This window comes from Chionomys nivalis, chromosome 8, assembly GCF_950005125.1.
Source record: "Chionomys nivalis chromosome 8, mChiNiv1.1, whole genome shotgun sequence".
NCBI classification, from domain to species: Eukaryota; Metazoa; Chordata; class Mammalia; order Rodentia; family Cricetidae; genus Chionomys; species Chionomys nivalis.
The window spans coordinates 69620495-69637378 of NC_080093.1; the positions used below are offsets into that span (position 1 = coordinate 69620495).

The 16884-nt window shown below is 50.8% G+C and overlaps 2 protein-coding genes across 2 annotated transcripts; one reads left to right on the top strand and one right to left on the bottom strand.

Annotated features, from left to right (window-relative positions):
• Nucleotides 1-8509: 8509 nt before the first annotated feature.
• Nucleotides 8510-12215, top strand: Septin1 (septin 1). Its single transcript, XM_057777894.1, has 11 exons — nucleotides 8510-8541; nucleotides 8711-8801; nucleotides 8923-9009; nucleotides 9256-9379; nucleotides 9971-10105; nucleotides 10188-10305; nucleotides 10836-10937; nucleotides 11057-11156; nucleotides 11309-11474; nucleotides 11693-11783; nucleotides 11876-12215. Exons 1-11 carry the CDS (start codon nucleotides 8539-8541, stop codon nucleotides 11960-11962), a joined length of 1104 nt encoding a protein of 367 aa, XP_057633877.1. The 5' UTR covers nucleotides 8510-8538; the 3' UTR covers nucleotides 11963-12215.
• A 168-nt stretch (nucleotides 12216-12383) lies between these two features.
• On the bottom strand, nucleotides 12384-14976 carry Myl11 (myosin light chain 11). The gene is made up of 7 exons (XM_057778439.1): nucleotides 14893-14976; nucleotides 13653-13745; nucleotides 13370-13445; nucleotides 13153-13257; nucleotides 12984-13062; nucleotides 12670-12718; nucleotides 12384-12580 (listed from the first exon to the last, which is right to left on the bottom strand). The coding sequence occupies exons 1-7, from the start codon at nucleotides 14893-14895 to the stop codon at nucleotides 12476-12478; spliced, it is 510 nt and encodes a 169-aa protein (XP_057634422.1). The 5' UTR covers nucleotides 14896-14976; the 3' UTR covers nucleotides 12384-12475.
• Between the last annotated feature and the right edge of the window lie 1908 nt (nucleotides 14977-16884).

The window sequence follows — 16884 nt, forward strand, 5'->3', positions numbered from 1 at the left end:
CTTTCCCACTCCCTTCCCCCAATAAAACTCCTCACTTAGAGCCGGGCGGTGGTGGCGCACGCCTTTAATCCCAGCACTCGGGAGGCAGAGGCAGGCGGATCTCTGTGAGTTCGAGACCAGCCTGGTCTACAAGAGCTAGTTCCAGGACAGGCTCCAAAACCACAGAAACCCTGTCTCGAAAAAACCAAAAAAAAAAAAAAAAAAAAAAAAAACAAAAAAAAAAAAACCAGGCTGGGCTGGAACTCACAAAGATCCACCTGCCTCTGCCTCCTGAGTACTGGGATTAAAGACGTGCGCCACTGCCTGGTGGCTGCTCAGCTTTTTTTTTTTTTTAATATTTATTTATTGTATATACAATATTTTGTCTGTGTGTATGCCTGCAAGCCAGAAGAAGGCACCAGACCCCATTACAGATGGTTGTGAGCCACCATGTGGTTGCTGAGAATTGAACTCAGGACCTTTGGAAGAGCAGGCAATGCTCTTAACCTCTGAGCCATTTCTCCAGCCCCTGCTCAGCTTTTTATTCAATGAAGCACCTTAGGCAGGCAAGGTAAAGCAGCAACACATCTTTGCATAATAAACAAATGTAACACACCTTTACATAGTTAACGTGATATCCCACAACAGTGGGTCAGCTAGAGCTGGAGTTACAGAAGGTTGTGAGCCACCCTACATGGGTGACTGCAACCAAACTTGGGCCTCTACAAGAACAGTATTTGTTCTTAATGGCCAAGCCACCTCTCCAGACCTCACTTCCTCCCTTAAAGCCTCTTTTCCCCATCTCATGGACCTCTTCCCTGGCCTTTATCCACATATACAACCACCCAGATGAACAGATTGAAGAATTAGAAGCTAGGATCTGTGTATGAGAGGATATTTGTCTTTCAAAGCCGGTTTGCCTCAACAATGTAATGTTTTCCAGTTCTATCCCATTTTCTTGAAATTTTCATAATTACATTTTCTTTCGAGTTGAGTAAAACTCCATTGTGTATGAGTGCCACACTCTCGTTCTCCATCACTGTCTGACTTCATTTCCCGGCTGCTGTGAAAAGGTGCACCGGGAATGAGCAGGGCCCCGCGACTAGCGTCCACCTTCTCAGGAGGTAGCCATGAATGGGAGAGCTGGGTCAGATGGTAGGTCAGAGTCTCTCTGACATAGAGTCTATGTAGTCCTGCCTGGCCTGGAACTTGGTATGTAGTATGTAGACCAGGTTAATCTTTAATCTACAGAGATCTACCTGCCTCTGCTTCCCTAAAGCTACAAGTAAAGGTGTAGGTTACCGCACCCTGCTATTTTCATTATTTGTGTGAGTGTTTTGCCTGTGTATACATCTGTGCACCACTAGTATGCCTGGTGCTCTCAGAAGCCCGTATTGCATTCCCTAGAATCAGAATTGGTGATGGTTGTGAGCCACCATGTGGTTGCTGGGAATTGAACTCAGGAGGGCCTTTGGAAGAGCAGGCAATGCTCTTAACCGCTGAGCCATCTCTCCAGCCCCTTCATCCATATTTTATGGTCCCGGGAGTTGAACTCGGGTCCCCAGCGCTGCTACAGGCATCTTTACCTAGGGGCCAACTCTGCAGCCCTCCTCAAAGCAGCTTTCACCTGCGTTTCCTTGACGACTGGGATGTTGGACATGTTTAAGGATATTTGTTGACTGTATTTGTATTTCTTCTTTTGAGAACCACCTGCTTAGTGCAATTTTCCCATGTGTTGATTGGGAGGCTTGTTTGTTGGTTGGTTGGCTTATAGTTCTCCCTGTGTCTCTGTCTGTCTCTCTACCCACTCTCTCTCTGTATGTGTGCACTGTGTTTAGGTGCCCTCCTCTGGTGCTTTTGGCCTCTGACTGAATCTAGGATTGCCCTTTGGCAGCCAGCAAGCCCCAGCAATCCTCCTATCTTTGTTCTGCATCCCCTTCCCAGCACTGGGTTCGAGGTGTGTCTACACCTAGTATTGTGATGTAGGCTTTTATCTGCTTAGCTGTCTTGCTGGTCCCAAAAGCACATGAGTGCTACAGATCTGATGTCAGGTCATCATACCTGCACAGCAGATGTTGTTACTACTGGGCCTTCTTCCCAGCCCTAGTTTATAATTCCCCTCCTCCTCCTCCTCTTCTTTTTTTCTTCTTACTCTTCCTCCTCTTTCTTCTCTTCTCTTTCTTTTTCTTCCTCCTCCTCCTTGCTCTTCTTTTCCTCTTCCTCTTTTTCCTTTTTGTTTTTCGAGACAGGGTTCTCTGTGTAGCCCTGACTGTCCTAGAACTCACTCTGTAGACTAGCCTGGCCTTGAACTCAGAGATCCACCTGCCTCTGCCTCCCGAGTGCTGGAATTAAAGGCATGTGCCACCACCACCTAGCCATAGTAACTCTTATGAATAAAAATATTTAGCTGAGCCGGGCGGTGGTGGCGCACGCCTTTAATCCCAGCACTTGGGAGGCAGAGGCAGGAGGATCTCTGTGAGTTCGAGACCAGCCTGGTCTACAAGAGCTAGTTCCAGGACAGGCTCCAAAACCACAGAGAAACCCTGTCTCGAAAAAACCAAAAAAAAAAAAAAAAAAAAAAAAAAAAATTTAGCTGAGGTGGCTCACAGTTTCAGGGATTCAATCCATTATCATCATAGCAGGAAGCATGGTAACATGCAGGCAGATGCGGGCTGGAGCTGCGAGCCTTACGTCTTAACTCAGAGACAACAGGAAGTCCACTGACTGTCACACTGAGTGTAGCTTTGAGAAAAAAGATCTCACGGTGACACTTCCTCCAACAAGGTCACACCTCCTAATTGTGTCACTCTCTTTGGGGGCCATTTTCTTTCAAACTACCACATACATGAGTGTGCAAATGTGTATGCACACGTGTGTACATAAAGGCTTTGCCCCATGGCTGGCTAGCAAGCTCTCAGCATCCACTTGTCTCCACTGCCCAGAACTGGGGTGATGCCATTCCCATAGGTCTGAGGCACTGGGCTCTTGACATGGTGTGCCCATATCAACAATACACGTTCACTCAGGAGTTCATCCACTCTATTCACATTAATGCAAGGCTCCTTCCACTCTGTACAGTGTTGGGGCGCACCTGTGATCCCAGAATCTGAGAGGCAAAGGTAGAAGGACCACTGCAAGTTCGATGCCAGGCTGGGCTACATAGTGACATCCTGTTGCAAATAAACAAGACGACAACAAAATAAAGCAAAGCCAGCACTGTGCATGGAAACAGCTGATGAAAAGGGCACTGTGGACGCGCTGGTGAGGCCGCCTTAGACAGAGAGGGAAAGGAGGGAGCTGCGTGGCAGACAGATTGTCGTGGTCACTGTTTTATTGGTCTTCTGTGAAGAGAGTCCATGACCAAGGCAACAACAGAGCATTTAATTGGGGGTTTGCTTACACTTCCAGAGATTTAGTCCATTGTTATCCTAGCAGGAAACATGATGGCAGGCACGGTGCTGGAGAAGTAGCCGAGAGCTATAATGTGGTCCATAGGCAGAGAGAAGCTCAGCCTGGTATGGGTTCCATTTATTTATTTTTAGTTTTTCAAGACAGGGTTTCTCTGTGTAGCTCTGGCTGTCCTGGAAATCACTCTGTAGACCAGGGGGGCTTGGAACTCCCAGAGATCCTCCTACTTCTTTCTGGGATTAAAGGCATGGGCTACCACTGCCCAGATGGGGTGGCCTTCTTTAACCTCAAAGCCCACCCTCAGTGACACACTTCCTCAAAGGAGGCCACACTTTCTAATCTTTCTCAAATAGCGCCTCTGTCTGATGACTAAGCATTCAACTCTCTAAGCCAGCGGAGGGCCTTCTTATTCATCCACTGTCAGAACAGAATGTCGTGCACTGGCTGTCACAAACTGCAAACACTTGGGAGTCTCACAGTGCTGAAGCTCGGAAGCCTAAGATCAAGAAGTACAAGCAGGGCTGGTGTGTAGTGTGATGTTTTACTCTTTTGGCTTTTTGAGGGGCTCGCCACCCAGTTCCCAGACAAATCACACACAGAGGCTTATTCTTAGTTATTGAAAGACCCCGGTGGGACTTTCCCTCAGGTGGAGACCCCCGGACACAGAGACCAGGCCGAGACCACGGGTCGGATGCAAACTGCAAGAGGTTTATTAGGTAGACACAGGTACCTGCGGGCGGCAAAGTCTTTCGGAGGACTTGCGCACCTGCAGACTGGGAGGAGGACTTTTTATAGGAAAGAGGGCAGCAAAAAGCAATTTACAGAAGCAGAAGCGTAGTTATCAGAATGAGGCGGGGGGGGGGCATGAATGGTTTTCCTCTCCCAGCATGGATGTCTGCTGCTCTTATAGATATCCTGTTTTCCTCTCACGAGAGCAGGCTAGCTGCTGATCCTGAGAATCTTTCAAGCAAACAGGACGTTTTCCCGGGGAGCCTGCTAGCTGCGGGTTCTGAGGAGGGGGTCTGTAGGGTCTTTCAGTTATGAATGCCCGACCTTGTTGGGGGCTGCAGACCCCTGACCCCTTGACTTTCTCTGCCTGCCTCAGACCCTTTGCCTGCTGGAGTGAACTGAGCAACACAACTTGTTTTCCTGTGCCTGCAGCTGCCCTGAGCAAGAGACCCTCATGAGTTCCTGATGGCAGGGGAGTGGTTCCTGGTGGGTTTTACAGCTGGAAATCCCAAGTTCTGGGGCGTGGCTATCAGTTAAGGATCCCTATGTAAGCTTCCCTGGAGCACAGTGAAGTTGGCATTCTTGTTTCAAGGATGACCCATGTCTGTCTGTCTGTGTGCGTGTGTTTTTAAGTCTCCAGTCCAGTTCCCGGCTCGCATACTGTCCCGTAGCATAGGCGGTACACAACCTTAGCTTGGCTTGTTTCTTGACAGCTTTTCTTAAATTATTCTGTCTACTTTTTGCCTCTGGACATTTGTCTTTCTCCATATCTATAGCTCTTTGTTGTTTACTTCTTTCTCTACGGCTTGCTGTGTAGCTGGATAGCTGGTTCTGATGTCCTCCTCTCCTTGTTCTCGGCTCTCCTTCTATTTATTCCTCGGCCTGCCAGCCCTGTCTATCCTTGCTCCTGCCTTGCTATTGGCTATTCATCGTCTTATTAGACCATCAGGTGTTTTAGACAGGCACAGTAGCACAGCTCCACAGAGTTAAATGCAGCATGAACACAAGTCACATACCTTACAATAATATTCCCCAATACTGGTGTCTGGTGAGGTGTTGTGGAATATTAATTTAAGAGGGGTTATATAGGCTGGAGAGATGGCTCGGAGGTTAAGAGCACTGACTGCTGGCTGTTCTTCCAGAAGTCCTGAGTTCAATTCTCAGCAACTGCAGGGTGGGCTCACAATCATCTACAATGAGATCTGGTGCCCCCTTCTGGTGGGTAGGCACACATGCAGGCAGAACACTGTATACCTAACAAATAAATAAATCTTTAAAAAAAGGATGTGTTACATTTGTTTATGCTGTGGAATATTTGTTTAATGATGCAAAGGTGTGTTACACTTGTTTGATTAAAGAAAATTAACCTGGGGTCAGGAGGCCGAGTCAGCAACTTGTAGCGTGAATTCTAATTGTTCTTAATAAGAAAAACCCGAAGTCAGATATTCTACTGAATCCTCAGACCAACGGGGCGATCCTGTCTTTACAAATCCTCAGAATGAATGCCTTGAGCTGCTCTCCTCTCTCTGCCCAGCCATACCCCTTCCTGTCTACACCGCCTGACTCTTTCTTTTCAGACAGACTGGAATCAGTCTTGCACAGCCCAGGGTAGCCTTGAACTCACAGAGATCCACCTGCGTCTGACTTGTCTCTTGAGTGCTAGGATTAAAGGTCTGCACCACCACTGCCTGGCCTCTAAGGCAAACTAGTGTGTGGTTCCGCACTATGATCTTCGGGCAAGCTTTATTTGTTAAAGCACAAACAGAATGTCACCACAGCAACTAGCTGACAGGAAGTGGTAGGGAGGAACTAGGTGTAATGAGGGTTCTTAGGAGGGGTCTGTTTTTCAGGAGATGCATACAAGAAGAGAAGGTTAGCTAATTGCCATTTAACCACTCTGCACGAGAGAATTTCACCATAACCATTGAATCCTGAGTTCAGCGGAGGATAGGGATAGAGATCTAGATGTTTCCTTTGGTTCTGAAAGAGCCAGTGCCTGAGGGAACAGAATCCTGGCCTGGCTGCGGTCAGTGTGACTGAACCTCTGCTGATAGTTGTGGATTTGCTATTCCTGATTAGGACGGGAGTTGCTTAATGGGCAGCCACGGTATGTAATGAAAAACAACAGTGAGGCCCACTCCTTGGTCCCTTCCTGATGTGTCCTTACTGCGCCTTTTCTCTGTACAGGAGGCGGGAGGAGTGGGTTTTTCCTCTTAGGAGGATTAAGTCACACTCAATTACCTCCTTCCAGACTCTATGTGCAGATATGGTCACATAGGGCTTCAGTGCATAAAAGGGGGAAGGGAGCAGAATGATAAAGTTCAGCCCATAGCAGAGGTTAAAGGAACAGAATAAGTAAAGTCAAAAGAGAGAAGCCAGACTAGAGTGGACAGTGTAGTCCCAGCACGGGGAGGTTGAGACAAGAGGACAGAAGGTTCTAGGCCATCTTGAGCTACAGAGGGAGACCCTAGACTAGGGTTAAAGTGGAGAGTGAACAGAGTCCAGATCGTGTAGACCCTAAGAGTTTGAAGGGCCCAGAGGAGTTCATTTACATGCCCAAAGTCATCCAGTTCAAACGTGCACAGTTTGTTCTCAGAACAGATCTAAAGCCCAGGTCATGGGAAACCCAGCGCGGTCCTTGACGAGCTGATGTGGGTGCACTTCATTCTACCCTGAGGAGCTAGAGTTAGAGAGGTCAAATGTCTTGCCTGAGGCCACACAGCGAGTCTGTGGCAAATCTAGATTTCCTGGGTCTTCTTTCTAACCCTAAAGCCAGGATCTTTGTTTCTGTTTACAGACTTCTGGCCTTAATTCTGCCTAATTTCATCTACTCATTTGTAAGATTTATTTTTATTTTATGTACATTGGTGTTTTGCCTGCAAGAATGTCTGTGTGAGGGCATCGGATCCTCTCGAACAGGAGTTATAGACAGCTGTGAGCCATGTGGGTGCTGGGAATTGAACCCTGGTCCCATCAAAGAGTAACCAATGCTCTTAATCCCTGAGCCACCTCTCCAGTCCCATTTACTCCTTGTGTGTCTGTGTGTGTGTGCGTGTGTGTGTGGGGGGGGGGGCGCGCGCGCACATGCATTTGCACCTGTACCTAACAAATCAAGTGCTGTGAAGCATGTAGAATGTGAATGCAGAAATTCAAAAGACATAGTCCCGTCCCCAGAGTTCAGCCAGGGAGGGCATCAGACACAGACAGATAAGCCAATGTGGGCACCGGGGGCCTGAGAAAGGTACTAGGTAGTTAAAATAGAAACAACTGGGGGAGATTTCACTGAACAATCGTTCACCTGTTAGGGCTGGTCCTGAGGTCAGTAGTTGAGTGGGTGCCTGCCTGGTGTGGTGACTTAAATACGAATGTCATCCACGCCAGGCACACACCTTTAATCCCAGCACTCGGGAGGCAGAGGCAGGTGGTCTACAGCGTGAGTTCTGGGTTTCTGATACTTGTGATAAGATGCCAGGTGTGGTACTACACACCTGTAATCCCCAGCATGAGGGACCCAGAGGCCAGGTGGCTCAAGAGCTGAAGGTCATCTTAGACTACTACAAAGTGAGTTTGAGGCTAGCCTGGTCTACATGAGACCCGATCTCGAAAACAAAAGAACCACAGTTGAGGTAATAGTGGCACCCGCCTGGAATCCTAACACTTAGGACGTCAAGGGTGGCGTGAAAATTCAAGGCCAGCCTGGGTAGATGGCAAGACTCTGTCTCAAGACATCCCAACTCTAGGGAACTGGAGTGTAGTGGGAAATCAGATTGGCAGTACCCAAGTCCAGTCCAGCACTACCACCCATCAGAAGGACTCCATTGCCTGACCTGGGAAACTGTTGGCCCCTCCTACCCCAACCATATTATCTTTTTTTGTTGTTTTTTGCACACCCTGGGGATTTTTTTTTTTTTTAGATCATCTTCTTAATCCCTTACTAGACTCGCTAAGGAGAACATCTTGCTTCCTTCCTTTCTGCTCATGTTTCATCCACCTCTCGCCATGACGATGGGGCCGCTTTGGGGCTTGGCATAAAGATGTGGAAAATGAAAGGGCTTCTTTACGGAGATAAGAGAAAAGATGCTTGGGACTGTAGAGGTGGCTCAGCCACTGAGAGCACGTACTGCTCTTGCAGAGGACCTGAATTCAGTTTCTATTTTCTACCTCAGGCAGATCACAGCTGCCTGTGACTCCAGGTCCCAGGATCCAATGCCTTGCTCTGGCCTCCACTCCCCAAATGATTAAAAATAAAATCTTTCAATGAAAAGAAAGAGAATGCAGCATGGGTTTCTCACCTCTCTTTGAGCAGCTCAGCTTCCTGCACTGCCCCCCACCCCACCCCCAGCCTTGGTTGATATATTGAACTTCCTGCCCCACCAGAGGAAGTGGGGAGCAATACCAGGTGCAGTGACAACCAACAGAGCCATGGTGAGTTCTTGGGTCCAGGAATCTAGACGTCTGGGGCCCAGTCCTCTCTCGTGAGGATCCCCAAATCAAAGTGAACCACAGCAAGCGGGCTTTCCTAGCTTTGGGGCTCAGGTGATACTGGGGCACCCCTTGCCGTGTCCAGGAGTCTCGTCTTCCTTTACCCCCACAGGACAAGGAATATGTGGGGTTTGCGGCCCTCCCCAACCAGCTGCACCGCAAGTCTGTCAAGAAGGGGTTTGACTTCACACTCATGGTGGCAGGTCTGTGGGTTCTGGAGAGACCCGGGGGTAGTGACCCGGGGGTAGTGACCCGGGGGTAGTGATCTACTCTGGAGATCCTGGCCGCCCTCCCATCTGACTAGTAGGTCTGTCGTGTTCATAGGCGAGTCAGGCCTCGGGAAATCCACCCTCATCAACAGCTTGTTCCTCACCAACCTCTACGAAGATCGGCAGGTGCCCGATGCCAGTGGTAAGATCTGCGCCCCCCACCCCACCCCTATGGGCTTCCCCACCCCGCTGCTGTCCCTGGCCTCTTCCTGCGTCATCAGACTGCATTCTTTTTCTGTCTGTCTGGGGACTCGGATGGCTACTGGTTTTCTCTGAGACTGTTTCCTCCCCTGAAATACACCTTGGGGTGGGGGCAGGGGTGCAGCTGCAAAGCTAGGAACCGAGTCCTGCTTTAGAGCTTATGCAGCCAACTTCTCCGCACCCCCAGCACGAACCACACAAACTCTGACCATCGAGCGCCGGGGCGTGGAGATCGAGGAGGGAGGCATCAAGGTGAAGCTGACCTTGGTGGACACGCCCGGCTTTGGGGACTCTGTGGACTGCTCAGACTGGTGAGGTGGGGAACGGAGAAGAGCTAAGCTTCTCTTCTGCTATGGCTCAGTTGTGGGCTGGTTTGTGAGGGGGTCCTTGACCTAAAAGGATGCATCTGTTTCTGGAAACAATCTGGCCCAAAATGTCCAGTGTTTCTCTTTTGAGGAAAGGTTTCTCTATGTAACTCAGGGGCTTCAAATTTACTATGTGGCCCAAACTCAAACTCGGAAGTCCTCTTTCCAGAGTCCTCTTACAGAAATAGGCCTCTTACAGACATAGGCCATGGCTGGTTCAGTGATTTTTTTTTTCTTCCAGTAGCTTGTTTTTGCTTTTTTGGGAAGGTGTCACATTAGCCCAGGCTGGCCTGGAACTCACTATGTAGGCCATGTTGGCCCCAAATGTGGCAATTCTCCTGCCTCAGCTTCCTGAGTGCTGGGATTACAGGTGTGGAGCCACCTCCTTTTTTGATGTCTCAACCATGCTCCTGCCAGTTGCCCCTGATGGCTTCGGTTGGAAGCAAAGAAATTACTTCCCGCCCCACAGACCTGGTTAGCTTTGTTCTGTTCCCTGCCCTGTGGTCTTAGATGCTACCCCTTCTCCCCACACTCCAGCTGGCTGCCTGTAGTCCGATTCATTGAGGAGCAGTTTGAGCAATACCTCAGGGACGAGAGCGGCCTCAACAGGAAAAACATCCAGGACTCCAGAGTCCACTGCTGCCTCTACTTCATCTCACCCTTCGGCAGAGGGTCTGGAGGGCACCCTGGGGGTTGGGGAGGCTGGATAAGCCTCTGCACTGTGGAACTGAACACCCATCAATCCCTGCTGCAGGCTCCGCCCCCTGGATGTGGCTTTCCTCCGGGCAGTGCACGAGAAGGTCAATGTTATTCCGGTCATCGGCAAAGCAGATGCCCTGATGCCTAGGGAAACTCAGGTTCTCAAGCAGAAGGTATGGGTGGGGCCTGACCTTTAGCACTAAGTGAAAACAAAGCAGTGTCTGAACCTCAGCTCTGCTGACTTTTTTGACATTGGGGTGGCCTTTCAAAGCAGGAGTTACTAGGCTAGATTTGGGGAGGGGGTATGAGGAAAGGGCGTATGCACCTGCTCCAAGCAGCCATGTCCCTAACAGCTCTGAACAGAATGACTATACAGCCCTGGAACTAGATGCTTGGCTAGGACCTGGCTGAGGGAAAGGGGATGCTCACAACTCCTGGCAGCTCTTTGGTCCTGTGGTAGTGACTATTCCCGGCCCGCTGTCTTTATAGTGCTCTCCCCTGTCCCACTTCCGGGTTTTTGATGTCTGTCCTGTCGTTCTGAATTTCTCACTACCCTGTGTTTGGGGGTTTGGTTTTGGTCATCTTGTGTGGCCAATCCCCACCATTCGTTCTTCACGACTGCCCAGAATCTCTGTACCTCACTGTCTCTGGCCATGCCATGTCGGTTGGTCACACCTCAGTTTCCCCCTCTGTCCGCCCTGAGATCCGGGACCAGTTGAAGGAGGAGGAGATCAACATCTACCAGTTCCCAGAATGTGACTCTGATGAGGACGAAGAATTCAAGAAGCAGAATGAAGAGATGAAGGTTTGACTGGAGGACGTGGAGGGACAGAGAAACAGAAAGCAGAAGTGGAGATGAAAGATTTGAGAAACAGGTCTATACCCAGGAGGAGCCAACGTGACTCCTGACTTCTTTCCCTCTAGGGAAGCATCCCTTTCGCGGTGGTTGGTTCCTGTGAAGTGGTGAGGGATGGCGGAACCCGACCAGTGAGGGGACGCCGCTACTCCTGGGGTACCGTGGAAGGTAAGGCCAGGCTTGTTAAGAGCAGCGGGGAGCTTAGTCTGCGTCCGTGTGTGAAACAGGAGGTGGGCTCTAGTCCAGTTTCTAGAAGCCACAAGAGGGGTCCTGATCCAAAGGATGGAGTTTGACGGAATGCTACCTGGTCCGCCCTCTAGTGGAGAATCCACATCATTGCGATTTCCTAAACCTGAGGCGGATGCTGGTACAGACCCACCTTCAGGACTTGAAAGAGGTGACCCACGATCTGCTCTACGAGGGCTATCGGGCTCGCTGCCTACAAAGTCTGGCTCGACCTGGGGCCCGGGACCGAACCAGCCGCAGGTGAGAGCCGGGCTACTTTAGCGCTCCCATGGTGCCACCCTTTGGGTGAGCCTTTCTGACTGGTCCTGCTACCAGATTTAATCCCGCCTCCTAGGTCCAATTAAGCCTCTCCCACTCGGTCCCTAACCTCCGGGACGAGGCCCCGCATCCTACACCCAGAATTCGCCCCCACAACTTCAGATCTGGTTCCTGTTTTCTGCCCCCCACCCCATTTCTAGCAAGCTTTCCCGGCAGAGTGCCACGGAGATCCCACTGCCCATACTGCCTCTAGCCGACACTGAGAAGTTGATTCGCGAGAAAGACGAAGAGGTGAGCAAACACATCTCTTTCCCTCTAATCAGCTACCTAGATCCCATTCCGGTCTTGCCCGGTCCCACTGCTTGTAATCTTGCTCCGCACAGCTGCGCCGCATGCAAGAAATGCTGGAGAAGATGCAAGCTCAGATGCAGCAGAGCCAGGCTCAGGGCGAGCAGTCAGACTCGCTGTGAGATCCTCACCACCGCCCAACCTAGCATCTGCTCACCGCCAATCTCCGGTCACGTCGGGCTCTAGACTGCCCAGCGTCCAATCCAGAGACCTAGAGGGTAGGCCCGCCCTTGCACTTGAAACAGGTCCCTCCAATCCGAAAGTTTGTAGCCCCGCCCAACTCCACCCTCCGCGCTGTTCTGAGCCGCCCTCCGACTCCTGATGGCCGGTTCCACTTAGGTTTCTCTAAGTTCTCCGTATAATAAAAACTGCTTACCCCACCCCACCCCTAGCTGCCCGAGTCTTCTTCCCAGCAAGAATGGGGCTGCCCGCTGCGGGCCTTCTGGCTTCTAGTTAGTCCATTGTTAGCCACTCCTGTCTTGCTGGGCGGAGCTTCAGCCTCCCGCCTGAGTTCGCACTTAAACAAACTGAAGTTGCCACCAATAAGAAACAAAGACCAGTTGAGTTTTATTGGGGGTCGGGTGAGAGTTGGGGAGGCTAGATGCCTATGTAGGTCTTCTGAGACCTTGGGTCCCCTATTCCTGGTCCTTAGCGTCACCGTGTGTGATGACATAGCAGATGTTCTTGTAGTCTACGTTGCCGCCCACATCTGGAGGGAAGGCTGCCCACATGTTCTTGATCTGTGGGAAGGTGTAGGAATAAGTTTAGGAGCGGTCCTCGAGCTCCCACTGCCCGAGTCCTCCCTCTTCCCAGGCCCTCCCCAACTCACCTCCTCCTGGGAAAATCTGTCACACTGTGTGGTGAGCAACTCCTCCAGGCTGAGAAGGTGACATTTGGGAGGTGAGATTGGGTTTATAAATCCTGTCCCCTCTCATTTCATTCCTGTTAACCCATTCTTCACTGAAACCAGGGTGGCTCTTTTAGTCTGGCTCTCTCCCAAATGCTGTGACCTCCTGTCTCAAGTTTCTCTCCTTAGTTGCTGTGAAAATGCACCCCTGTCACCCAGTCCTTGCTGCTCTCTCATCCCGTAAACCTCGAGCTCTGACATAGGAACCTAAGGAGCTACTGAAGGGGGCCACTCACAACTGCTTCTTGATGGTGCCCTTGCCCTCTGGGTCCAGGACCTTGAAGGCTCCGGTGATCACATCCTCAGGGTCCGCACCTGAAGGGTCAGAGGACACATGAGTTCAGCGAGCCCCTGAAGGTCTGGGAAGATGGAACTAGGGCCTCGAACTGAGGACATTTTACTAACCCTTCAGCTTCTCCCCAAACATGGTCAGGAAGACGGTGAAGTTGATGGGCCCACTGGCTTCCTTCATCATGGCGTCGAGTTCCTCATTCTTCACATTGAGACGGCCTGAACGGGGTGAGCAGCAGGGATTGGAGCTAGGTGCCTGGGACCAGAAGCCACTGGAGTCCCCTCAGCTTTCATAGCTTTCACTGTCTATGGGCAGGAGTAGGGGCCTCACCCATGGCTGCAAAGGTGTCCCGGAGATCCTCCTTGTCGATAATGCCATCTCGGTTCTGGTCAATTACAGTAAAAGCCTGTGGAGGGTAGGGGTGGGGACAGGTGAAGCCAGGAATGGGCCCGAGGCTTCAGCATTGCTGCCCCAGGCAGATCAGATTTTGGCTCTCAGCCAGCTGACCCCCTCCACCCTTCACAAGGAGGGGAGGAATTCTAAACCTCCCCTCAACAGGTGCACTTTCCTGGGGGTGGGGGATGGGGGACTTTCCTTAGCTTCCCTCGCTCACCTCCTTGAACTCCTGGATCTGAGTCTGGTCGAACATGGAGAAGACATTGGAGCTCCCTTCTGCTGCTGCCCTTCTCTTGGCCTTCTTGGGTGCCTGTGAGGGTAGGGGTTGAGAAGGAGCCATCGCCAGCAGTTCCTGTACCTCCCTCCTGGGAGGTAAACCAGACTTCTGTTGTCGTTAAAGGCTGGGTCTCATGCAGTAGTCCCTAGACTTGCTACTTGGCTGAGGATGACCTGACCTTCTGTTTGCTTGCCTCCGTCTCGACCTCCAAGCGCAGTTACCAGGGTCAGCATCCTAGGCGGCCAGGTCTGATTTTATTCGGTTGCCAGTCAAGCACTACCAGTCACTGAGTTACATTCCCACCCCCCTCTTTTTCTTAAGTCAGGTGCGGGCTAATCCCAACAGAGGCAGAGGCAGGCAGATAAAACCACAAAGAAAAAAAAAGACATTGGTCTCACTAGTTAGCCCCAGAGTTCATTGCGTAGACCTTGACTCTCCTGACCTCGCAGAGAGGCACCTAATTCTCCTGAGTCCTGGGATTAAAGACATTCATCACCACCCCCAGCTCCTCCTTCTCAGTCTTTCTTTTTTCTTTTTCTTTTGAGCCTAGGTCTCCTTATGTTGCTCAGGCTGGTTTAGAACTCCAGGACCCCAGTGATCCTACTCCCTCAGCCTTGGAAACAGCTGGAAGTATGGCCATATACCACCATGCCTGATGAGATTCAGAGTTCTTCGAGTCCTTTTTTCTAAACTCTCTTTCTCTCTTTTGGTGCGTCTTGGCTAAGAGGGCTCGTTTTGGCTGCGTCTCTTACATCCCAGCTATAGCTCCTGGGTTCCTTCATCCTGTCTGACAAGCGCCCTTCTCAGGACTCTCGGCCTGCTAACTTGGCGCTCATATCTGCTTGCTTAATCCATTCCCTGTCCCTATCTGAACCTCTACTTCTCACTTATCAGATGGGAGTGGGGTCATCTCACTGGCGAGGACTTTAGAGATGAGCACAGAAAGGATGGAGCAGACTTCGAGTGGCTCTGACCCCCCCCTCCCCACGGGTGACCCTCCAAGCATGCTGTCCTTGACTGAGTCCTTCAGCCCCTGCACCCTCTGCTCCACTCTGGTGCTGAGAGACCATCCATACCTCACCTGTAGTTGGACTGAGAAACACCAACTTGTTTTTCTTTTTGAAGGGTGAGGCTACCCTGAGTTAATGGCTTTGGACTGCGGCTGGGGATTTGCACTCACCATATCTTAGATCTTCTGGGGGCAAGGCAGTGGCTCCTGCTGGAAAAGGCAGAGGATCTGCTTGGGGCAGCTCTTCTGGGGTTATATAGTCCTGTCCCCACAGCCCTTAACATACCATGGTAACCTTAGCCCTGCGGATACCCACCCCAGATACTAAAATAGCCCGGCTCAGGGGCCTCTCCTTTCTTGGAGGCCTGCAGCAGCTGGAGCCCAGAAAGGGAGGAGGGAATAAGTCTTGGGATGCAAGTCTCATTAGGATAGACAGGAAGAGATTTTCTTTCTCCCCAAAGGGGACTGGATTGTGCCAGAAATCAGAGGGGCCCCACCAATCCATAGTTCTGGGGGAAAAGAGCCTTGGGCCCCCAAGTGGGGTGGCTCAGATCCAAACTCAGTGAGCATTTAATGCAGACCTACAATGTACTTGACTTTGTGGGTTCGCTTTAGTAAGTAAGCAAGTGATGGCAGTAACAGAACTCAGTGGAAAGCTAAGGAAATGATTCAGGTGAGGGCTGATGGTCAGACATGCAAGATAGAAGGCACAGCACATGGGCAAAGATTGGGACAGTGAAAGGCCGGCTGTTAGGTTCGCCAGAATTGTGATGGAGCTAGATGTTCAGGGTTAGCCACCAGATACTACGGGGTGTTCAATGACAAGCAGAGATGCTGGTGAACTTGGGAAGGGTTGAAGAATCGAAGCTGGACTCAGAAGAGAAGTGACAAAGGCCCCAAGAGGGAAGTGCTAGCTGTCACCTTCTCCCTAGGTAGCACAGCCAGCGACTTCTCCTTCCTGGGAAAGAACTAGTTTGGCTGACTTTGAGGTCCCTCCTCATAAAGTTCTGGGCCTCAGTGCCACATTCTCCATGAAATGGAGGTCTAGGGCGACAGCAGCAGAGGAAACCCCAGGTTGGCAGTGACACCCATCTCCTGCTCCCTTTAGGACCTGATGTCCTGAGGAATGTGTCTCCTCCCTCCCCTCCTCCAGTCCATGCCAATGCCACTAAGACATTTTCTTTTCTGGGCACTGGGGCCCAGCCACCTGTTGTCTCTAAGAAGAGAGAAGGAGCCACCCTAAACTTAGCAGCTGCCCTTGGCCTCCTGCACAGTCCCCCCCACCCCCCGCTTTAGTTGGCAGCTGTTTTGCCTTATATGGGTACTGTGGGGGTCTACGTCATGGAGGAGCCCACTAATTAGTGGGTTCTGGGAGGTGAGAAAGACTCTAAAAAGGGAATGGGCCAGGGGGCATGCTCAGTAAACTTGAATCAGGTGGAAGGTGGGGAAGTGGAGAAGAAGACCTGACGGGTCATTACAGGGTCTGGGCTTGAGTTGGGAGTGGGGGAGTGAGCCAACAAGACTGGGGAGCCTCACAACTCAAAAGCTAGTGGGGAACTGGGAAGTGAAGAGCGGGGATCACTAGAATTTCAGAGTGTAGATGCCGTGTTCATTTGGGGGCTCAAGAGAACAGAGGCCAGAGGAAATGATGTGTAGAAGCTAGAAGGTCAGTGCTCATAAGGTCTGATCTTTATGATTTTGGTCTGAGGGCAACCTTGAGGGCTCATGAAATTGGACTCTAGGTTAGTAGACACTGAGTTCTAAAGTGATGTGATAACGGCGGGGCTTGGTTCTTGAATCCTCCAAAGAACAGGAATATAGATATGGAGGGTTCAAGGTACTGAGGATTCACAGATTTGGGTTCTGCTATGGAAACACCCCTCCCCTCCCGCCTCAGAATGAAGCAGCATTCAGAGGGATAAGGTTTGAGAAATCGCAGCGTTTGGGGGAGAAGCTCAATTTATGTATGAGAACTTAGAGAAACCTGGTCCGGGATTTCTGCCTGAAGTAGGGAATTCAGAGAAACGAGCCTTTTAGAAGATGCTGACTATAGTCTAATTAGAGGCATCACGGTGGAGAGTGCTGGATGAGGGCACTAGGTTTGTGGTGCACTCAGGAGCAGAATGAATGAAGGCCCTTTTGGAAACCCAAGGCCAGCACGGA